The sequence below is a fragment of the Carassius auratus genome, unplaced genomic scaffold (assembly GCF_003368295.1).
Source record: "Carassius auratus strain Wakin unplaced genomic scaffold, ASM336829v1 scaf_tig00214077, whole genome shotgun sequence".
In the NCBI taxonomy this organism is placed as follows: domain Eukaryota; kingdom Metazoa; phylum Chordata; class Actinopteri; order Cypriniformes; family Cyprinidae; genus Carassius; species Carassius auratus.
This window is the reverse complement of record NW_020527513.1, coordinates 858,275-873,380: the sequence shown is the minus strand read 5'-3', so window position 1 is coordinate 873,380 and position 15,106 is coordinate 858,275. Positions and strand designations below refer to the sequence as shown.

Here is a 15,106-nt window from a genome sequence, read left to right as displayed (position 1 = left end):
GCAAATGAGAAATTAACTTTAAATATAGAATCAAACAGTGTTTGATCTAAAATTAACCAAACATAATGAATAATGTGGAATGTAGATAAAAAAGAAAAACGAGATTACATTTCAGAGTTTACTCGATCCTGTGTTGCCAGTTTCAAATGTGTAAAGCGCAAACGGGAGAAGGAGTGTTTTATCTAATATGATAACGTCGACAAACACTTAATTTTAGACGGATTTTCCCAGGAAGGTGTTGTTGAGCAAATGCATTAACACTAGGCTAATCATAAACTACAGAGGGTGATAAGCACCTTCTGTCGAAAGAATACACGAGAGATTCCGCTCATTCATTAACGGTGTTGAAATTTGTAAAAGTTGCAAATATTGCACATTTGCCCCAATCTTTTCGCTATTCTAATAGTAGTTTTAATGTAGATTAAATATTGTGCATGGAGTCTTTGGCACGATGTCTGTTATGTTCGAGGGGATGCCTTGACGTCTCACTTCCACACTCCTCTAAACTACTGAGGTGAGCAGTAATAGAATAATCATGTTACCAATAACTTCTAAAAGAGTGGTTTCAGTTTATAGAAGAAGTTACATTTTGCGTTAAACTGCGTTATCTGTATAAATTAAAAAAAATATTGTTCCCTTTTAAATGCCTATGAACGAATGTGGTTTATTTAATCTGATTTATAGAATGATACAGCCAGCAGGTGTTTGCCAGGTTTAGTCCAGTATTTTAGGTATTGTCAAGTAGTTAAGGTTTAAAAAATAACTACTCGAAACATAAATCCCCATTGTTATTGTATGTCCATTTCGGATCCAGTATCATGTGTTGCCTTATGTCATTGCATTTCTTTGTTATTTCAGGTTCAATCAAATTTCCTGGCATGGTAGGCTTTACATAGCAACATCATTAATAAATATGCTTTTTTTTTTTTTTTGTAGATTTAGAAAATTAAAATTTTCACTGTTATTACCCAGGATAGTTTAAGAAGCACTTGTTGACAATTTTTGACCGCATTTTGTCACACTGTATGGTTAGTTGTAATGGAAACTACTACTAAATATCTTATTAAAGGATTTTCAGTAAAACCTAAAACTTATATGAACGAATTCTTTAAACAGCACAGTTATATTTTGTGCATTTCTAACACTAAGAATAAATGTTCTATGTTGTTTCTCAGTGTTGTTTTTAAAGTTTAAAAGTAGATGAAGGATAGCATGTTACACTGCTGTCACTGCTAGATGTCATGTCAGAATATACTCGATATGGAAATCTTATTTTATTGCAAAATGTATGTAAACATTTATTCACTTAGCTGACGCTTTTATCCAAAGTGATTTACAATTGCTATATATATCAGAGGTTGCACGCCTCTGGAGCAACTAGGGGTTAAGTGTCTTGCTCAGGGACACATTGATGTCTCACAGTGGATTCGAACCCGGGTCTCTCACACCAAAGGCATGTGTCTTATCCAATGCGCTAACACCACCCCCATCAGTCCTCAAGAGCTGGCCTTAGAAATCAAGGCTTTCATAAGTGGAGTTGACCAGACGCAGGGACATAAATTCAGCATTCGGGATCATGCCCGCTGTGCAGTGCGCCTCGTGACGGTCCCAGCCTGCCGTGGAGCCATCTTGGAGCACTTAAGGGGAGTGTATGATGAGTATGTTGCAGCCTTTCTACAAGACCTGAAGGCAGAGGGTGAAAACTGTGGTAACAGTACAAGTGGAGGAGGCAGCACCAGTGTATCCAATTTGGAGGATGGTATTAAAGAAGTCCATGCAGTCATCTCTGAATTTATCAAACTTAGTCCTAAAGCTTGGGCTCCCCTTGTGTCCACATGGGCCATTGACCTTCTTGGTCAGCTTAGCAGCTAGCATGAAGGGCGAAGGGTGGCTCCTCACTCGTCCAATCTAAATGAGCTGCTGCAGCTTTGGATGTCATGTGCAGCCACACACTCACTTATGGAGTGCTAGTCCCAGTGTCTAGCAGCCATGTGGGCCTGGTGACCTGATGCCTGTGTGGATGCTTTGCTGGACACTACCCTCATTTTGACTGGGTCGTTGCCCATATTGGTTCAGCTTTTCCTGGCACTATCATCAGCAGGGTGCTGGCTTGATGCCTCAAAGACTTTTATGCACACCGATATTCCTTTCTGAGAAGATCAACCAACAGCAGGCAATAGACAAGAGCAGCAGAGTCCCCAAAATAGGCTCAGTGGTTGGTTTTCCTGGGCACTTGGCCTCCAGACATTCTGATACCATCAAGAAAGAGCTTCTCATGATGTTTCAGGATAGTCTGTCTCCACCCCCTCAAAATGTACATCCGCATTAATCCGGAGGCGGATGAGAGAACTTCCCTCATCTCCGTAGGGCCACTGTACCTTTTTTGCTTCAGTTGGCTGCTTTTTCCCCCACTTTCCTGGGTACTGTTTCTGCAGAACTGGTGGATTTTCTCAGACCCTCCATCTTAATTTAACTCCAGGCTCAGTTCCAGGCCTTTCCCTGGGAGGAGCTTGAGAATATGTTGGGTCTAGTGGTGCATCTCATAAGCCAAAGCCCTTCGGATGGAGCAAGGGTACTGAAGTTCCTTACAGACACTGCTACATCATCTTCAGTGATCTTACTAGGCCCTACACCCTCTTCTTATGATGATACGCCTGTGACCGCTTACTGCAAATGCTCACAAACTGGTGCACAACAGAGGGTGCTGAACCCTTCCCACAGTCATCTGCTGCCACAGCAATGTCGCAAGTTATCCCATTTCTAGAGGAGCTCCAGGGACACATAGGTGATCTGTGTGCTGAAACCCTCTAGCTTGAGCAGAAACGGCACCTCTGGTTGCATCAGCTCCTGTGTCTGCTATCAATGTATGGAGACCCAAGCATACTGAAGCTTCTCCATGGTGACACAATGGTATCCAAGGCGGCTGTCAATCTGCTTTCGTGTAGCCAGCTTCCCAAACCTTGCTCTTCAACTAATCTTTTGCTGATATGTAGTGAAGCGGTGTTTCACTTCTTTGTTGGTTAACAACAGCAAGAGGAGGGTTTTAGGGTAAGGAAGAGGAAGTGGGCTACTCCATGCGACTGCTGTCACATCTTGCAGCCTATTTTCCATTGACGCTTAAAGCTGTGTTGCAACAACTGGTGGAGGGAGCCCTGCACAGAGGAAGCCCTCCTGGCAATGCTACAAATGGTTTAGCTGGGGATACTGTTAATGGCAGTCCTTTTAAGGGGTCTGTTTTCCACCTTATACTTGTTCACTGGGAAGCATCAAGGGAACCATCAGTGTTGGACTCCCCCTGGCATCTTCAGGCCTCCTGTTTTCTTGTATCATTTATGGGTGAAGGTCAGCTGCTACCACCAGTGTTGAGTAACATTCATGAGCTTTTTCCTCTCCTCTCACCCTTTGAAGTTAGGTTACTGCTGTTGGGTGTATGGGAGTACATGCAGGGGAACAGTCCAATGCCGCAGAAGTTTACTTTCTGTGCTGACCAAGGAATTTTCTTTTGAAACTTTTCACGTAAATTTTCTGTAAATATTTTAAGCACTGAAAAAAAGGTTTATGCCCAAAACAGAATGTAAGGGACTTGAAAAATGTTGTTTTTGCAATTCTGCACATTGTGTATGTTGTTGTTGGTTTGACCATAAAAAATAAAAAACGCATTAAAATTATTATTCTGTTATTCTGTTGTTTATTTTACAGCAATAGCACTGAAATTAGAAAATGAAAAAGTAAAAACTACATAAAAGTAAAGGCTGCGTGGTTTTAAACAATGACATAGGTTGTGTGCTTTTAGTAGGCCATGTCTAATATATCATCAAATATCTGCCTTGTGAAAACAAACTGGAAATCGAGATGAGACGAACCAATGACGCCTGCCTATCTGTTATATAATAGTTTCATTACACAATTATCTTGTGTACACAAGCACACACGTCAGATGGATTGGTTTCCATGGTAAGGGCGGTCTGTAGGGATTCGGTTGTTACCCAATAGTGCTCCTGCAAACACACAACCTCCGGGAGGCTGGGCTTAACGCGGTTTGTCCAAGATGGCGGTCAACTCCATTGAAAGGTAAAACAAAGACTTTAAGGTATCGCATCAGTCCGTCTTTAAGGCTTTTTTGTATTTCCTCTGTCTGTATTTTGAGCTAACCGACGAGATCTGTGCTGTAAATCTGCTGCAGGTGTTGAACGAGCAAGAAAATAGTCGATGTGAATTCGTGTTTGAGCCATCGCTGGCATTACGACGAGTCATCTTTTCATTTATAAGATACTGATGTCTTTAAACAGCTTTAAGGGTTGATGTAAAATACTACAAACGAATATCTTTTAAATTGGATTGTTTATTTGCGCATGCGTTGCAGCCTTTTTCCATCTCATCCTGGCGTTGATCTATTTGGAAAAAACAGTCCGAGGGTCGAGTTTGTAGTTTGATCGGTGTGCAATGCTAGATAAAATCTGTAGAGTTTACAGATTATTTTATGCAGCACATAGTTAACGTCAAAAGTGGCCCGTATTTTTTAATTAAGGGGAAAGATAAGCTTTATGGAGTGCATAAATATATATAATAATAAAATCATTGAGAAAATTCAACTTTTTGAATTAAACCTTTTTCTTTCTTTCATTTCTATTTTTTTTTTCTTTTCATCTCAGCTGCCATTCTGCCAGGTCCCATGAATGGACTCTGATCTCCTTTGGATTGTGGGCAATAACATGATCGTCCCATCTCTTTAAAAAAAATATTACAAAGAAATTAAGAATATCTGTAGAAATATTATGAGATTGTGTTACATTCAAAGTGAAAAGGTTATCATAGTGAAAAGGAGATAAAGCAAAAGTACCTGCCACTGTGGAAATGCATGGATGACTGGGTGTTAATTTCCTACCATGATCCCACATCTAATAACAGACAAGAAGAAAATGATCCTCAAGGGTGGCAAATAATAAAGTGAACCTAGCACTGACTCTTATTGTTACTCCACTCTGCTCATTCATTACTCAAACATGTTTCAAAGCAGTAGCCTATTTTAATTCAAACTTTCTCCTCTTGTACTTTTTTTAGGATGGGGCTGCTGTCTGTGTTCTTTGTGTGTCTGTTCTTTAACAGCGCCTTTGCTGTGGATCGGGGAAACTTTAAAACCTGTGATCAGAGTGCCTTCTGCAAGTATGTCAGTTGTACTGTTAATCACTACATTATAGCTATGCTAGATCTCTGCAGTGTGCAACTGGGATTAAGAATCCTGTGAAGGATAACAAATAATTATTATCAGATTATTCTGATATAAGAGATTGAAGTTATCATTCGTATACTCTATTGTGGTTGTATAGAGCGTTCTTGACTTGCTTCAGCAAAGGCACCATATGAATGATTTTTGTCTCTGTTTGTCCGTAGACGTCAAAGAGCACTCAAGCCGGGTCAGTCCCCATACCGAGCTCTTCTGGAAACTTTGGAGCTCAGTGACTCCCGACTGACCCTCCAGCTCATCAATGACAACAATAAGGTCCGGTACCTCTGAAAACAGTATTTTTTTAAAATTTCTTTGTTAAAAGATCTGCAGAATTTCTTGATATTCCGTGCTTAATTTTGTTTGTTTGATTTAATTTTCATTAATCTAGTCCCAGAACCATTTTTTATGGTCAAACCAGGGAGGTAGTTAGTCTGACCTTCTTGTTATATTTCCTGGGACGATGGCCCTGCTCAAAGGCCAGAATTTTGGCTGATTTGATGTGCTCTCTTGCTGTTTGCAGGTGCACTTGCTGCTGGAGCTATACAGACTCCAGGGGAATATGACTCGGGTGAAAATAAATGAGCTGAAACCTCTGAAGCCGCGCTTTGAGGTGCCAGACGTGCTCATAGCAGAGCCTCCTACTGAGCCGTGAGTGTGTCTCTGATCGGAGAGTGCACAGTTACATTCAGAGAATATTCAAAAACACATGCATGATTTATTGTGTTCCTCTGAGTAACCTCAACTCATTTCTGCTTCTTTCCTTTGCCTCTGATTCCTCTGTCTGTCCGTTTTTCTCTTTCTGTATCTCTCTTTCTCCAGTCTCTCAGTGTTGTCAAAGGATGATAATGGCATTGTGTTGTCTCTGGGAGCCGAGAGCCAGAGGTTGATTGTAAGTGCCCGTCCATTTAGGCTGGACATCATGGAGGGGCCAGAGGTGCTGCTATCCCTGAACTCTCGTGGACTGCTAGCCTTTGAGCACCTGCGTCTTCGCAAGGACACGTAAGTATTACATTTCTCTCCTAAACTGGGTTTTATTTGGAAGCTGAGGAGAATACCTCTATACTACCGCTGAGAAGTTGGGGTCCATAAGGTTTTTCATGTTTTTGCTCATCAAGGCTGCATTTATTTAATCAGAAATGCAGATCAGTAAAATTGCTAAATAATATTTCCATTCAAAACAACAGTTTTCTATTTTTAATATCATATAAAATGCAATGATTTCCTTTTATGGTTTCAGCAGCCATTATTCCAGTCTTCAGTGTCACATGATCCTCAGAAACAATGGTGAAAACAGTTGTGCTGCTTTATATTTAGTACAATTGGAAACTGTGATAAATTTTTTCCCCAGGATTTTAAAAGAGCAGCATTTGTTTGAAATGGGAATCTTTCTTAACAATGAAAGCCATTTTTAATCCAGTTGCTGATTAAAAGTATTAATTTCTTTTAAAAAATCGTATTGAATGATAGTGCAGTTGATGAAAATGTTTTTTTCTGCAAGGATTCAAAAGGATAGTTCACCCCAAAAGTGGTGTTCAACATGTGCTTGGGTTGAATGTCCTCCTCCCCCATAAACAGGACAAATTATAGGATCGTTTGCTGCAGAGTATAGGAGATTTTGTAAATGTCAGTGATGAATGCAAACCATTTACTACTTAAGCCTTACTATTGTTATTCTCTCTTTTGTGTGTGTGTTGGGTGTGTTACCAAAGGCAAGCACAACCAGATGGTGCTGAGGTTAAAGAGAGTGTAGACGGAGATCAACAGCAAGATGAAGGCCAGAAGGTCAGTAGCTGTATTCGTGCATTTGTGGGTGTACTCAGTTAAATTATACTACACGGTTGCTGTACCTGCTCAAGTTTAGGAGTCTTACATAGCAGTTATTCAACACTAACATGTGTGAAAGTACTATAGTAACTAAAGAAGTATGACCTGATAATCGTAACATTGAGAACTAAAACCAGAAGTAAAACTAAATTTTTTTTCTCCACACAATAGGATGACGATGGAGAGAGTAATAAAGAGGAAGACGGACTGTGGGAGGAGACATTTAAATCTCATACAGATACTAAACCAAATGGTATGTTTCTACGTCAGTTTATTTCCATAAAACTGCTTGACGATTGCTGTTTTTAAACTGTGTTTCCTATTGAAACAGAAAGTTTGGGTGAAGCATCTTGAAGGGTTTATTCCTCTTTTTTTATTTTTATTATCCAGGCTTAAGTGTCACATGTTCTTTCAGAAATCAGTCTAATATACTGCTTATTGTCAATGTTGAAAACAGTTGTGCTGTTTGTGGAATCTGCGATTGGACTCTTTGACAAATAAAACATTAAAAAGAACAGTATTAATTTGACACATAAATGTGTTTGTCACATTTGTTCATTTGATTTAATGCATCCTTGTGGCATGTCTTACAATAAAGAAATGTGTATATTTATATTTGAATATTATTATTTGTGATTATAAGACAGCATAATAATGAATATCACATGATTTTGTTTTCAATGTTTTTTTGTAGGCCCCACATCGATAAGTTTAGACTTCTCCTTGCCTGGTGTAGAACATGTATACGGCATTCCAGAGCATGGCGATGACCTGAAACTCAAAACTACAGAGTGAGTATACATCTTAATGTACAGAAATCAAAATATACCACCAATGAAACCGGTAAGCAGTAAAGGGTTATTTCTCTTTCTTTTTTTCTAGTGGTGGTGATCCTTACAGGCTTTATAACCTAGATGTGTTTCAGTATGAGCTCTATAACCCTATGGCCTTATATGGATCCATACCCGTCATGCTAGCCCATAACACACAGAGAACCATGGGTATTTTCTGGCTTAATGCAGCTGAGACCTGGGTAGACATCAGTTCTAATACAGCGGGAAAGGTTAGAGGTCACTAGGCTCTCTATACTAAAATCTCTTATTATATTGTATTCGAAACATCTTTAACTTTGATACTTTTGTCTTTTCCTTTCAGACTGTCTTTGGTAAGATGCTGGACTTTGTTCAAGGCTCCAGTGAGAAGCCACAGACGGACGTCCGTTGGATCTCTGAAAGTGGTATCATTGATGTCTTCATCATGCTTGGGCCCAAACCATCAGATGTCTTCTCACAGTATGCCTCTCTGACAGGTAAATGCCACTTATGAGCTCTAAACTCTTCACTAAACTCTCTTCAGGCTTGAGTCAGAAATATTGTGGGTTTTTATTTACTCTGTAGGCACCCAGTCCTTCCCTCCCCTCGCCAGTCTGGGCTATCACCAGTGCCGCTGGAATTATAATGACCAGGAAGATGTGAAGTCAGTGGACCAGGGCTTTGACCAACATGACATCCCTTATGATTTCATATGGCTTGACATTGAGCATGCAGATGGGAAGCGCTACTTCACCTGGGATCCCCACAAGTTCTCTGAGCCTAAAGAGATGCTTCAGGGCCTAATGGACAAGAGACGCAAGGTCAGCCACAGTTGTTGTAAAAATACAGTATGGTATGATTTCTTCTGAACATTCCATATATTATATAAAGATTCTTTTGTGATGATAATCTTGTTTGTGAACAGATGGTGGCTATAGTAGACCCCCACATCAAGGTTGATAGTGGCTACAAGATCCACAATGAGATTACTTCTAAAGACTTCTACGTTAAGAACAAAGATGGCAGGAATTATGAAGGCTGGTGCTGGCCAGGTGGGAAGTTTGTTTTTAAATGTAGTTTACTTATACAGTACCATGCTAAGTTTTTGGGGTCTGTAAGTTTTTGGAAAACAAGTCTCTTATGCTCACCTAGGCTGCATTAATTTGATATTGATAGTTTGAGATTTAAAAATGTAATTTATTCCTGTGATCAAAGTTTAATTTTCAGCATCGTTACTCCAATGTTCAGTGTCACATTATCATTCTGTTATTCTGGTTTGCTGCTCAAAATATTTTTTAATTCTCAATTTTGCAAAAACAGTTGTGCTGGTTAATATTTTTGTGGAAACTGAGATATCTTTTTCAGGATTCTTTGATGAATAGACAGATCAAAATTATTTATTTATATATGTATAAATACAATTATTTTGACAATGTAAAAGTCTTTGCTGTCACTTTTGATCAATTTAATGGATCCTTGCTGAGTAAAAGTATTAATTTCTTAAAGAAAAAAAAACTAACACAATTTTACTTAATATGTGTGGTGTCTATGTTAAGATGCTTAATGTTAGATGTATTGTAGTTTAATAGCATCTCTGGTCTTATCACAGGAAACTCTGGTTACCCAGATTTTACAAATCCAGAGATGCGGGCCTGGTGGGCTAGCATGTTCACCTATGATCAATATGAGGTGAGAACTTTGTGTTCATGGTGGAACCCTTATCTAGGAAAAGGATCTGAAACTGTTGTATCATAATGCTCTTGACCAAAAACAAAAGTTAGCTTAACTGATTTCCTTCATGTTCTAGGAGTTGCAAATAAATGATCAAAGCAGGTGTTGTAGCGCTACATGTTTTTCACCTCTTCTGACCTCGGTAGGATGTGGTGATGCTTGAAGTTTTATGATGCCATTTCCCTTCAGAGTACAACATCTGAGTTATTCATCTGTGCAGCAGACTGCAGAAGACTGTGAAGGACATTGTGTCAGTCTTTGATTTCCATTCCACTGTGAAATCTTAATGAAGTCCCGCTTCTGATTAGCTGCGAAGCATTTTTGCATTGTGAACAGAATTTCTTTATATTTGGAAATGTTGACACCTCACATGTCATTATGACACTGTGTTAAAAGTGAAAATGGCCAAACAAATCCCATTGTTACAACTCTACATGTTGCTTTTCAGGGTTCGATGGAGAATCTCTTTACTTGGAATGACATGAACGAGCCATCGGTGTTCAATGGGCCAGAGGTCACTATGCACAAAGATGCACTGCATGGAAACTGGGAGCACAGAGACATTCACAATATTTATGGACTTTATGTGGTGAGGAACTGATGTATGGTTAAATGGAATATTATATTACCAACAAATTTATTTTATACTCTACCACCTGCGTTAAATATTCTTCCAAATTAAATATTATTCTCTTATTTTCCTTAAATTCCTATTTTTAATATTTTGCAGCAAATGGCCACTGCCGAAGGTCAGATTCAACGATCTGGAGGAGTTGAAAGGCCTTTTGTGCTGACCAGAGCCTTTTTTGCTGGTTCTCAGAGATTTGGTAAATTTATGTGTTTGTTTTTACAGTCTTAACTTAAAGTTTGAGACACTGTAATCATTTTATTGTACATGTTCTGTGAAAGAAACATTTGGGTTTGTATATTTTCATCAGGTGCTGTTTGGACTGGTGATAATGCAGCTGAGTGGGACCATCTCAAGATTTCTATTCCCATGTGTCTCAGTCTTGGGCTTGTGGGCGTCTCGTTTTGTGGAGGTCAGTAATTCTCTACAAGCAAACTTTAAAATTTTGGTGATTTTGGGGGGAAATGTATTTGAACATTTTAGAATAAGTATTGCAGTTTTATGTGTAGCTGTCAAATTGGGAAAGATATTTCATAACAAACACACAGTGGGCACAGGATGTGTCTAATGCAGTATATATTTATATTTTGCAATCATGCTAATCATTTATCTCTCTTCTTCATTACAGCTGATGTTGGTGGCTTTTTTAAGAATCCCAGCACTGAGCTTCTGGTTCGCTGGTATCAGACAGGTGCGTATCAGCCATTCTTCCGCGCTCATGCTCATCTAGACACCCCACGCAGGGAACCCTGGCTCTTTGGCCCAGAGAACACAGCACTCATCCGGGAGGCAATCCGCCAGCGTTATGCTCTTCTGCCATACTGGTACCAGCTGTTCTTCCAAGCATATAGGACCGGAACACCAGTCATGAGGTGAGCGAGGTCCCTGTGAATGCTTGCTTATGATATTGTTCGTTATTTCATGCAGACTAAATTGTATGTGTAGTCATAAGTACTCATTTTACATGAGTGCTCTGTTTCTTGTCTCAGACCTCTTTGGGTTGATTATCCCAAGGATACAGCAACTTTCACCATTGATGATGAATTCCTAATTGGTGAGAGAGAAAAACACTTGAAAAGTTTTTAGTTAAAAAAAAATCTAACATCAGTTAGTCTAATTAATAATGTTTTCTGTTTTATTGTTGTTTAGGAAGCGATTTGTTGGTTCACCCAGTCACTGAGGAAGGGTCTCGTGGGGTCACAGCCTATCTGCCTGGAGCTGGAGAGGTGATACTGTGAACTTAAATATTATGTATATTGAATACCAGGTTTGTTGTTCAATGACATAAAGAGGAGTCCATGTCAAAACTTTGCTTATCATGTGGGCATAGCGTAAAAATAAATGGAAATTTATATAATATGTAGAATGTTACATTAGATTAACTCATGTTCATTTACTCACATTTTCAGCATGATGCTTCATCCAGTTTTCCTCCATATTTAGGTTTGGTATGATGTCCACACCTTTCAAAAACACAATGGCGCACAGAATCTCTACATCCCAGTCACTCTCAGCTCTGTAAGAGTCTTTCCTTCTTCAAGAAAATCATGTTTATTTTAGTTTTTTAATCCACCTCCTCATTTATTTGGTGTTCTTTTTTTTTCTTTTTTTTTTATTAGATCCCGGTGTTCCAGCGTGGTGGCTCGATCATCCCTCGGAAGGACAGAGTTCGAAGGTCATCTGCCTGTATGGAAAATGACCCATACACCTTGTATGTGGCCCTTAGCCCTAAGGTAAAGAGCTAGTTCTTTCTGTTGACTAATTAAACAAATGGTATAATTTAATAGAATTGGGTTTTTTTTTTTTACTTCTCTCGATCTATCGCTCTTTCTCTTTTTTCCACACTTTTTAGAAATTTGCTGAAGGCAAGCTCTACATTGATGATGGCCATACTTTTAACTATGATAGAAAGAAAGAATTTATTCACCGGAGCCTCACTTTTGCCAATAATGCTCTCACCTCCAGGTATTTATATGAATCTGTCCTTTTACTTATCTGCTTCATTGTCCAAACATTTTTGGATTCAATTCTATAAAATACTTTCCTTCATCTCAGCAACCTGTGCCCGGAGTGTAATTTCTTAACCTCATCATGGATTGAAAAAGTTCTCATTCTGGGTGCCAGTAAACCCAGCAAGGTGCTTCTTAAAATGGATGGTAAGATATTTAATGAGTTCTCCTGAACATTGTAATGAGAGAAAATAATATCTTGTATTACAATGAAAATGACCTCAATGTCGGAGATTTATATGGCATGCTAATCATCTCATACTCTCTCAAACAGGCAAAGAAACCCCTGTGGACTTTGAATTTGATTCTTTCATGTCAGTGCTAACCCTCCGTAAACCTGGGATGAACGCTGGGGACGACTGGACCCTGCTGCTGCAGTAGCTCACTGGATCTCTACAGCGGCCCGGGCCAGATTACATGATCAAAAAAAATCACTTGAAAATTTCATCAGTTGAAAATTCCACTCTTAATTCATAAACACATTGAGCACTTACAAAATCAACAATTCAAAAGTGAACAAGTGGTGAAGTGGGTCAGAGAACAGAAACGCTAAAACGGCAGGGTCAGACAGTAAATGATTCCCATTTTAAATGTAGTAATGTCGTTCAAACGTCAAAAGCTTTTTTTAATTTTGTGTAGTGGAAAGTAGTATTAAAATCAGATTAACTCAATCATACAGTGGATTTAAATCATTTTAGGGCAGCAAATGAGTGTTAATTGTGTTTAAACTCTCAGAGCACAGTAAAACCCAGTCATTACTGAAGTGAAATGCTCTTTAAGAAATAGATTAGCTCCTTTTCAAAGATAACACAACTCAACAGGTTCACAAATCAATGCTATTTTACCTATTAATTTAGAAATGTTAAAGCTAGATAATGGTTGAACTATGATCATATCGCTGGAGACTACCAATAAGCTCTATTTGCTTATGGTCTATTTAATTTGATGTGGATCTTGGGTTTGGATTGTTTTACAGGGGAATAACCCACTAAATCCGTGAGATTATTTTGTTTTATTGCTTTTTTGTTTTGTTTTTCTAGAGCACTTAAATATGTTGTTTTTGGGGTGGGTAGGGTGATTTATGTTTATATTTAGCAGAATGAAACAGTCAGACACTTGCAGTATAATTATTCCAGCGTAATCTACTGTGATGGTGAAGATGATTTGTGAAGTCCACTATAAAATTATTGATCTCATCAAGGAAATGTTTTAAGCAGGGCCACTCATGAAAGAGGGCTTTGTGTACATTCCCGTTTTATCATGTCACATTACTGCCCCGAGTTGCAGATTTTCCACTTGTTTCATTCCACTTTTGAGGGTGACCCTGAAAGCTCTGAAAATGTGAGGCAAATGTAATGTCTTCAGTTCTGATTAATGAGTGTTCATATGAGATGGTAATAAAAATGGCTGTACATTCCCAACTGCATTTCTTTTTTTCCCTCATCTCTGTGGCACCACATTTATGGAAAATATTAAACTAATGTTTCGATTTGAGAAGTTCTACCTAGCTAACAAAGTCTCAGATAGTTGCTTATTCCATTTAAAATTACCATCTTGAGATTAAAGAGTATTAAGTAATTATATTGAAAGAAATTATGCTTTTTATATATTAATTCATAGAACTACAGAATTTTTTCAAGTTATGTATAAACAAAAGTGCAGCCAGACTGTATTTAATGCATTTTTATTATATTAATCATTAGGCTATGTCATTGTCACTTTGGATCAATTAAAAAACTAAAATTAAGGTATAATTTTATAATGTTTTTAATATTTTTAAGTCTGAAATAAGGTAGTTATGAGGAAACAGTAGGGGTGGGTGATATGGCAAAATATGTCACGATTGATAGAAATCTTATGAAAAATAAGAACAGATATTACCAATACACAAGATTTACAAATAAAACAAACTGCTTTATTTTTCAGGTACAGCAGTTGTATTTAGCAGTAGCATTCAAGAATTTGAATTAACAAATATAAAAATAAAATAATAAAATACTTTATAGACTATACAGGTGCATTTCAATAAATTAGAATGTCGTGGAAAAGTTCATTTATTTCAGTAATTCAACTCAAATTGTGAAACTCGTGTATTCGTGTATCCAAACAAATTCATTGCACACAGACTGAATTAGTTTAAGTCTTTGGTTCTTTTAATTTTAATGATTTGGGCTCACATTTAACAAAAACCCACCAGTTCACTATCTCAACAAATTAGATTATGGTGAGCTAATCAACTCAAAACACCTGCAAAGGTTTCCTGAGCCTTCAAAATGGTCTCTCAGTTTGGTTCACTAGGTTACACAATTATGGGGAAGACTGCTGATCTGACAGTTGTCCAGAAGACAATCATTGACACTCTTCACAAGGAGCCACAGACATTCATTGCCAAAGAAGCTGGCTGCTAACAGAGTGCTGAATCCAAGAATGTTAACAAAAACTTGAGTTGAAGGAAAAAGTGTGGAAAGAAAAAGATGCATAACCAACCAAGGGAACCGCAGCCTTATGAGGATGGTCAAGCAAAATCAATTCAATAATTTGAGTGAACTTCACAAGGAATGGACTGAGGCTGGAATCAAGGCATCAAGAGCCACCACACACAGAAGTGTCAAGGAATTTGATGAAACACAGTGTCAGTGTCGTCTTACCTGGGCTAAGGAGGAGAAGAACTGGGCTGTTGCCCAGAGGTCCAAAGTCCACTTTTCAGATGAGAGCAAGTTTTGTATTTAATTTGGAAATGAAGAGTCTGGAGGAAGAGTTGCTTGAAGTCCAGTATTAAGTTTCCACAGTCTGTGATGATTCAGGGTGAAATGTCTTCTGCTGGTGTTGGTCCATTGTGTTTTTTGAAAACCAAAGTCACTGCACCCGTTTACCA

General features: G+C 38.4%; 1 protein-coding gene and 1 pseudogene across 1 annotated transcript; both read left to right on the top strand.

Annotated features, from left to right (window-relative positions):
- Positions 1-685: 685 nt before the first annotated feature.
- On the top strand, positions 686-3,024 carry LOC113091113 (integrator complex subunit 5-like; annotated as a pseudogene).
- A 916-nt stretch (positions 3,025-3,940) lies between these two features.
- On the top strand, positions 3,941-13,648 carry LOC113091080 (neutral alpha-glucosidase AB-like). Its single transcript, XM_026256503.1, has 24 exons — positions 3,941-4,071; positions 5,062-5,163; positions 5,392-5,500; positions 5,748-5,875; positions 6,047-6,226; positions 6,937-7,009; positions 7,223-7,304; positions 7,746-7,842; positions 7,934-8,114; positions 8,207-8,360; positions 8,449-8,684; positions 8,789-8,915; positions 9,473-9,552; positions 10,043-10,183; positions 10,325-10,421; positions 10,533-10,634; positions 10,851-11,094; positions 11,212-11,276; positions 11,372-11,448; positions 11,666-11,740; positions 11,842-11,955; positions 12,075-12,187; positions 12,278-12,378; positions 12,506-13,648. The coding sequence occupies exons 1-24, from the start codon at positions 4,049-4,051 to the stop codon at positions 12,610-12,612; spliced, it is 2,808 nt and encodes a 935-aa protein (XP_026112288.1). The 5' UTR covers positions 3,941-4,048; the 3' UTR covers positions 12,613-13,648.
- The last annotated feature ends 1,458 nt before the right edge of the window (positions 13,649-15,106 follow it).

What these genes read in the sequence shown, in the direction of transcription:
- LOC113091080 (XM_026256503.1), top strand. Translation starts at nt 4,049, where the DNA reads ATGGCGGTCAACTCCATTGAAAG. An exon ending in TGAAGGCTGGTGCTGGCCAG is followed by an intron (nt 8,916 to 9,472) that starts GTGGGAAGTTTG and finishes GTCTTATCACAG; the next exon opens with GAAACTCTGGTTACCCAGAT. An exon ending in ATGTGGCCCTTAGCCCTAAG is followed by an intron (nt 11,956 to 12,074) that starts GTAAAGAGCTAG and finishes CACACTTTTTAG; the next exon opens with AAATTTGCTGAAGGCAAGCT.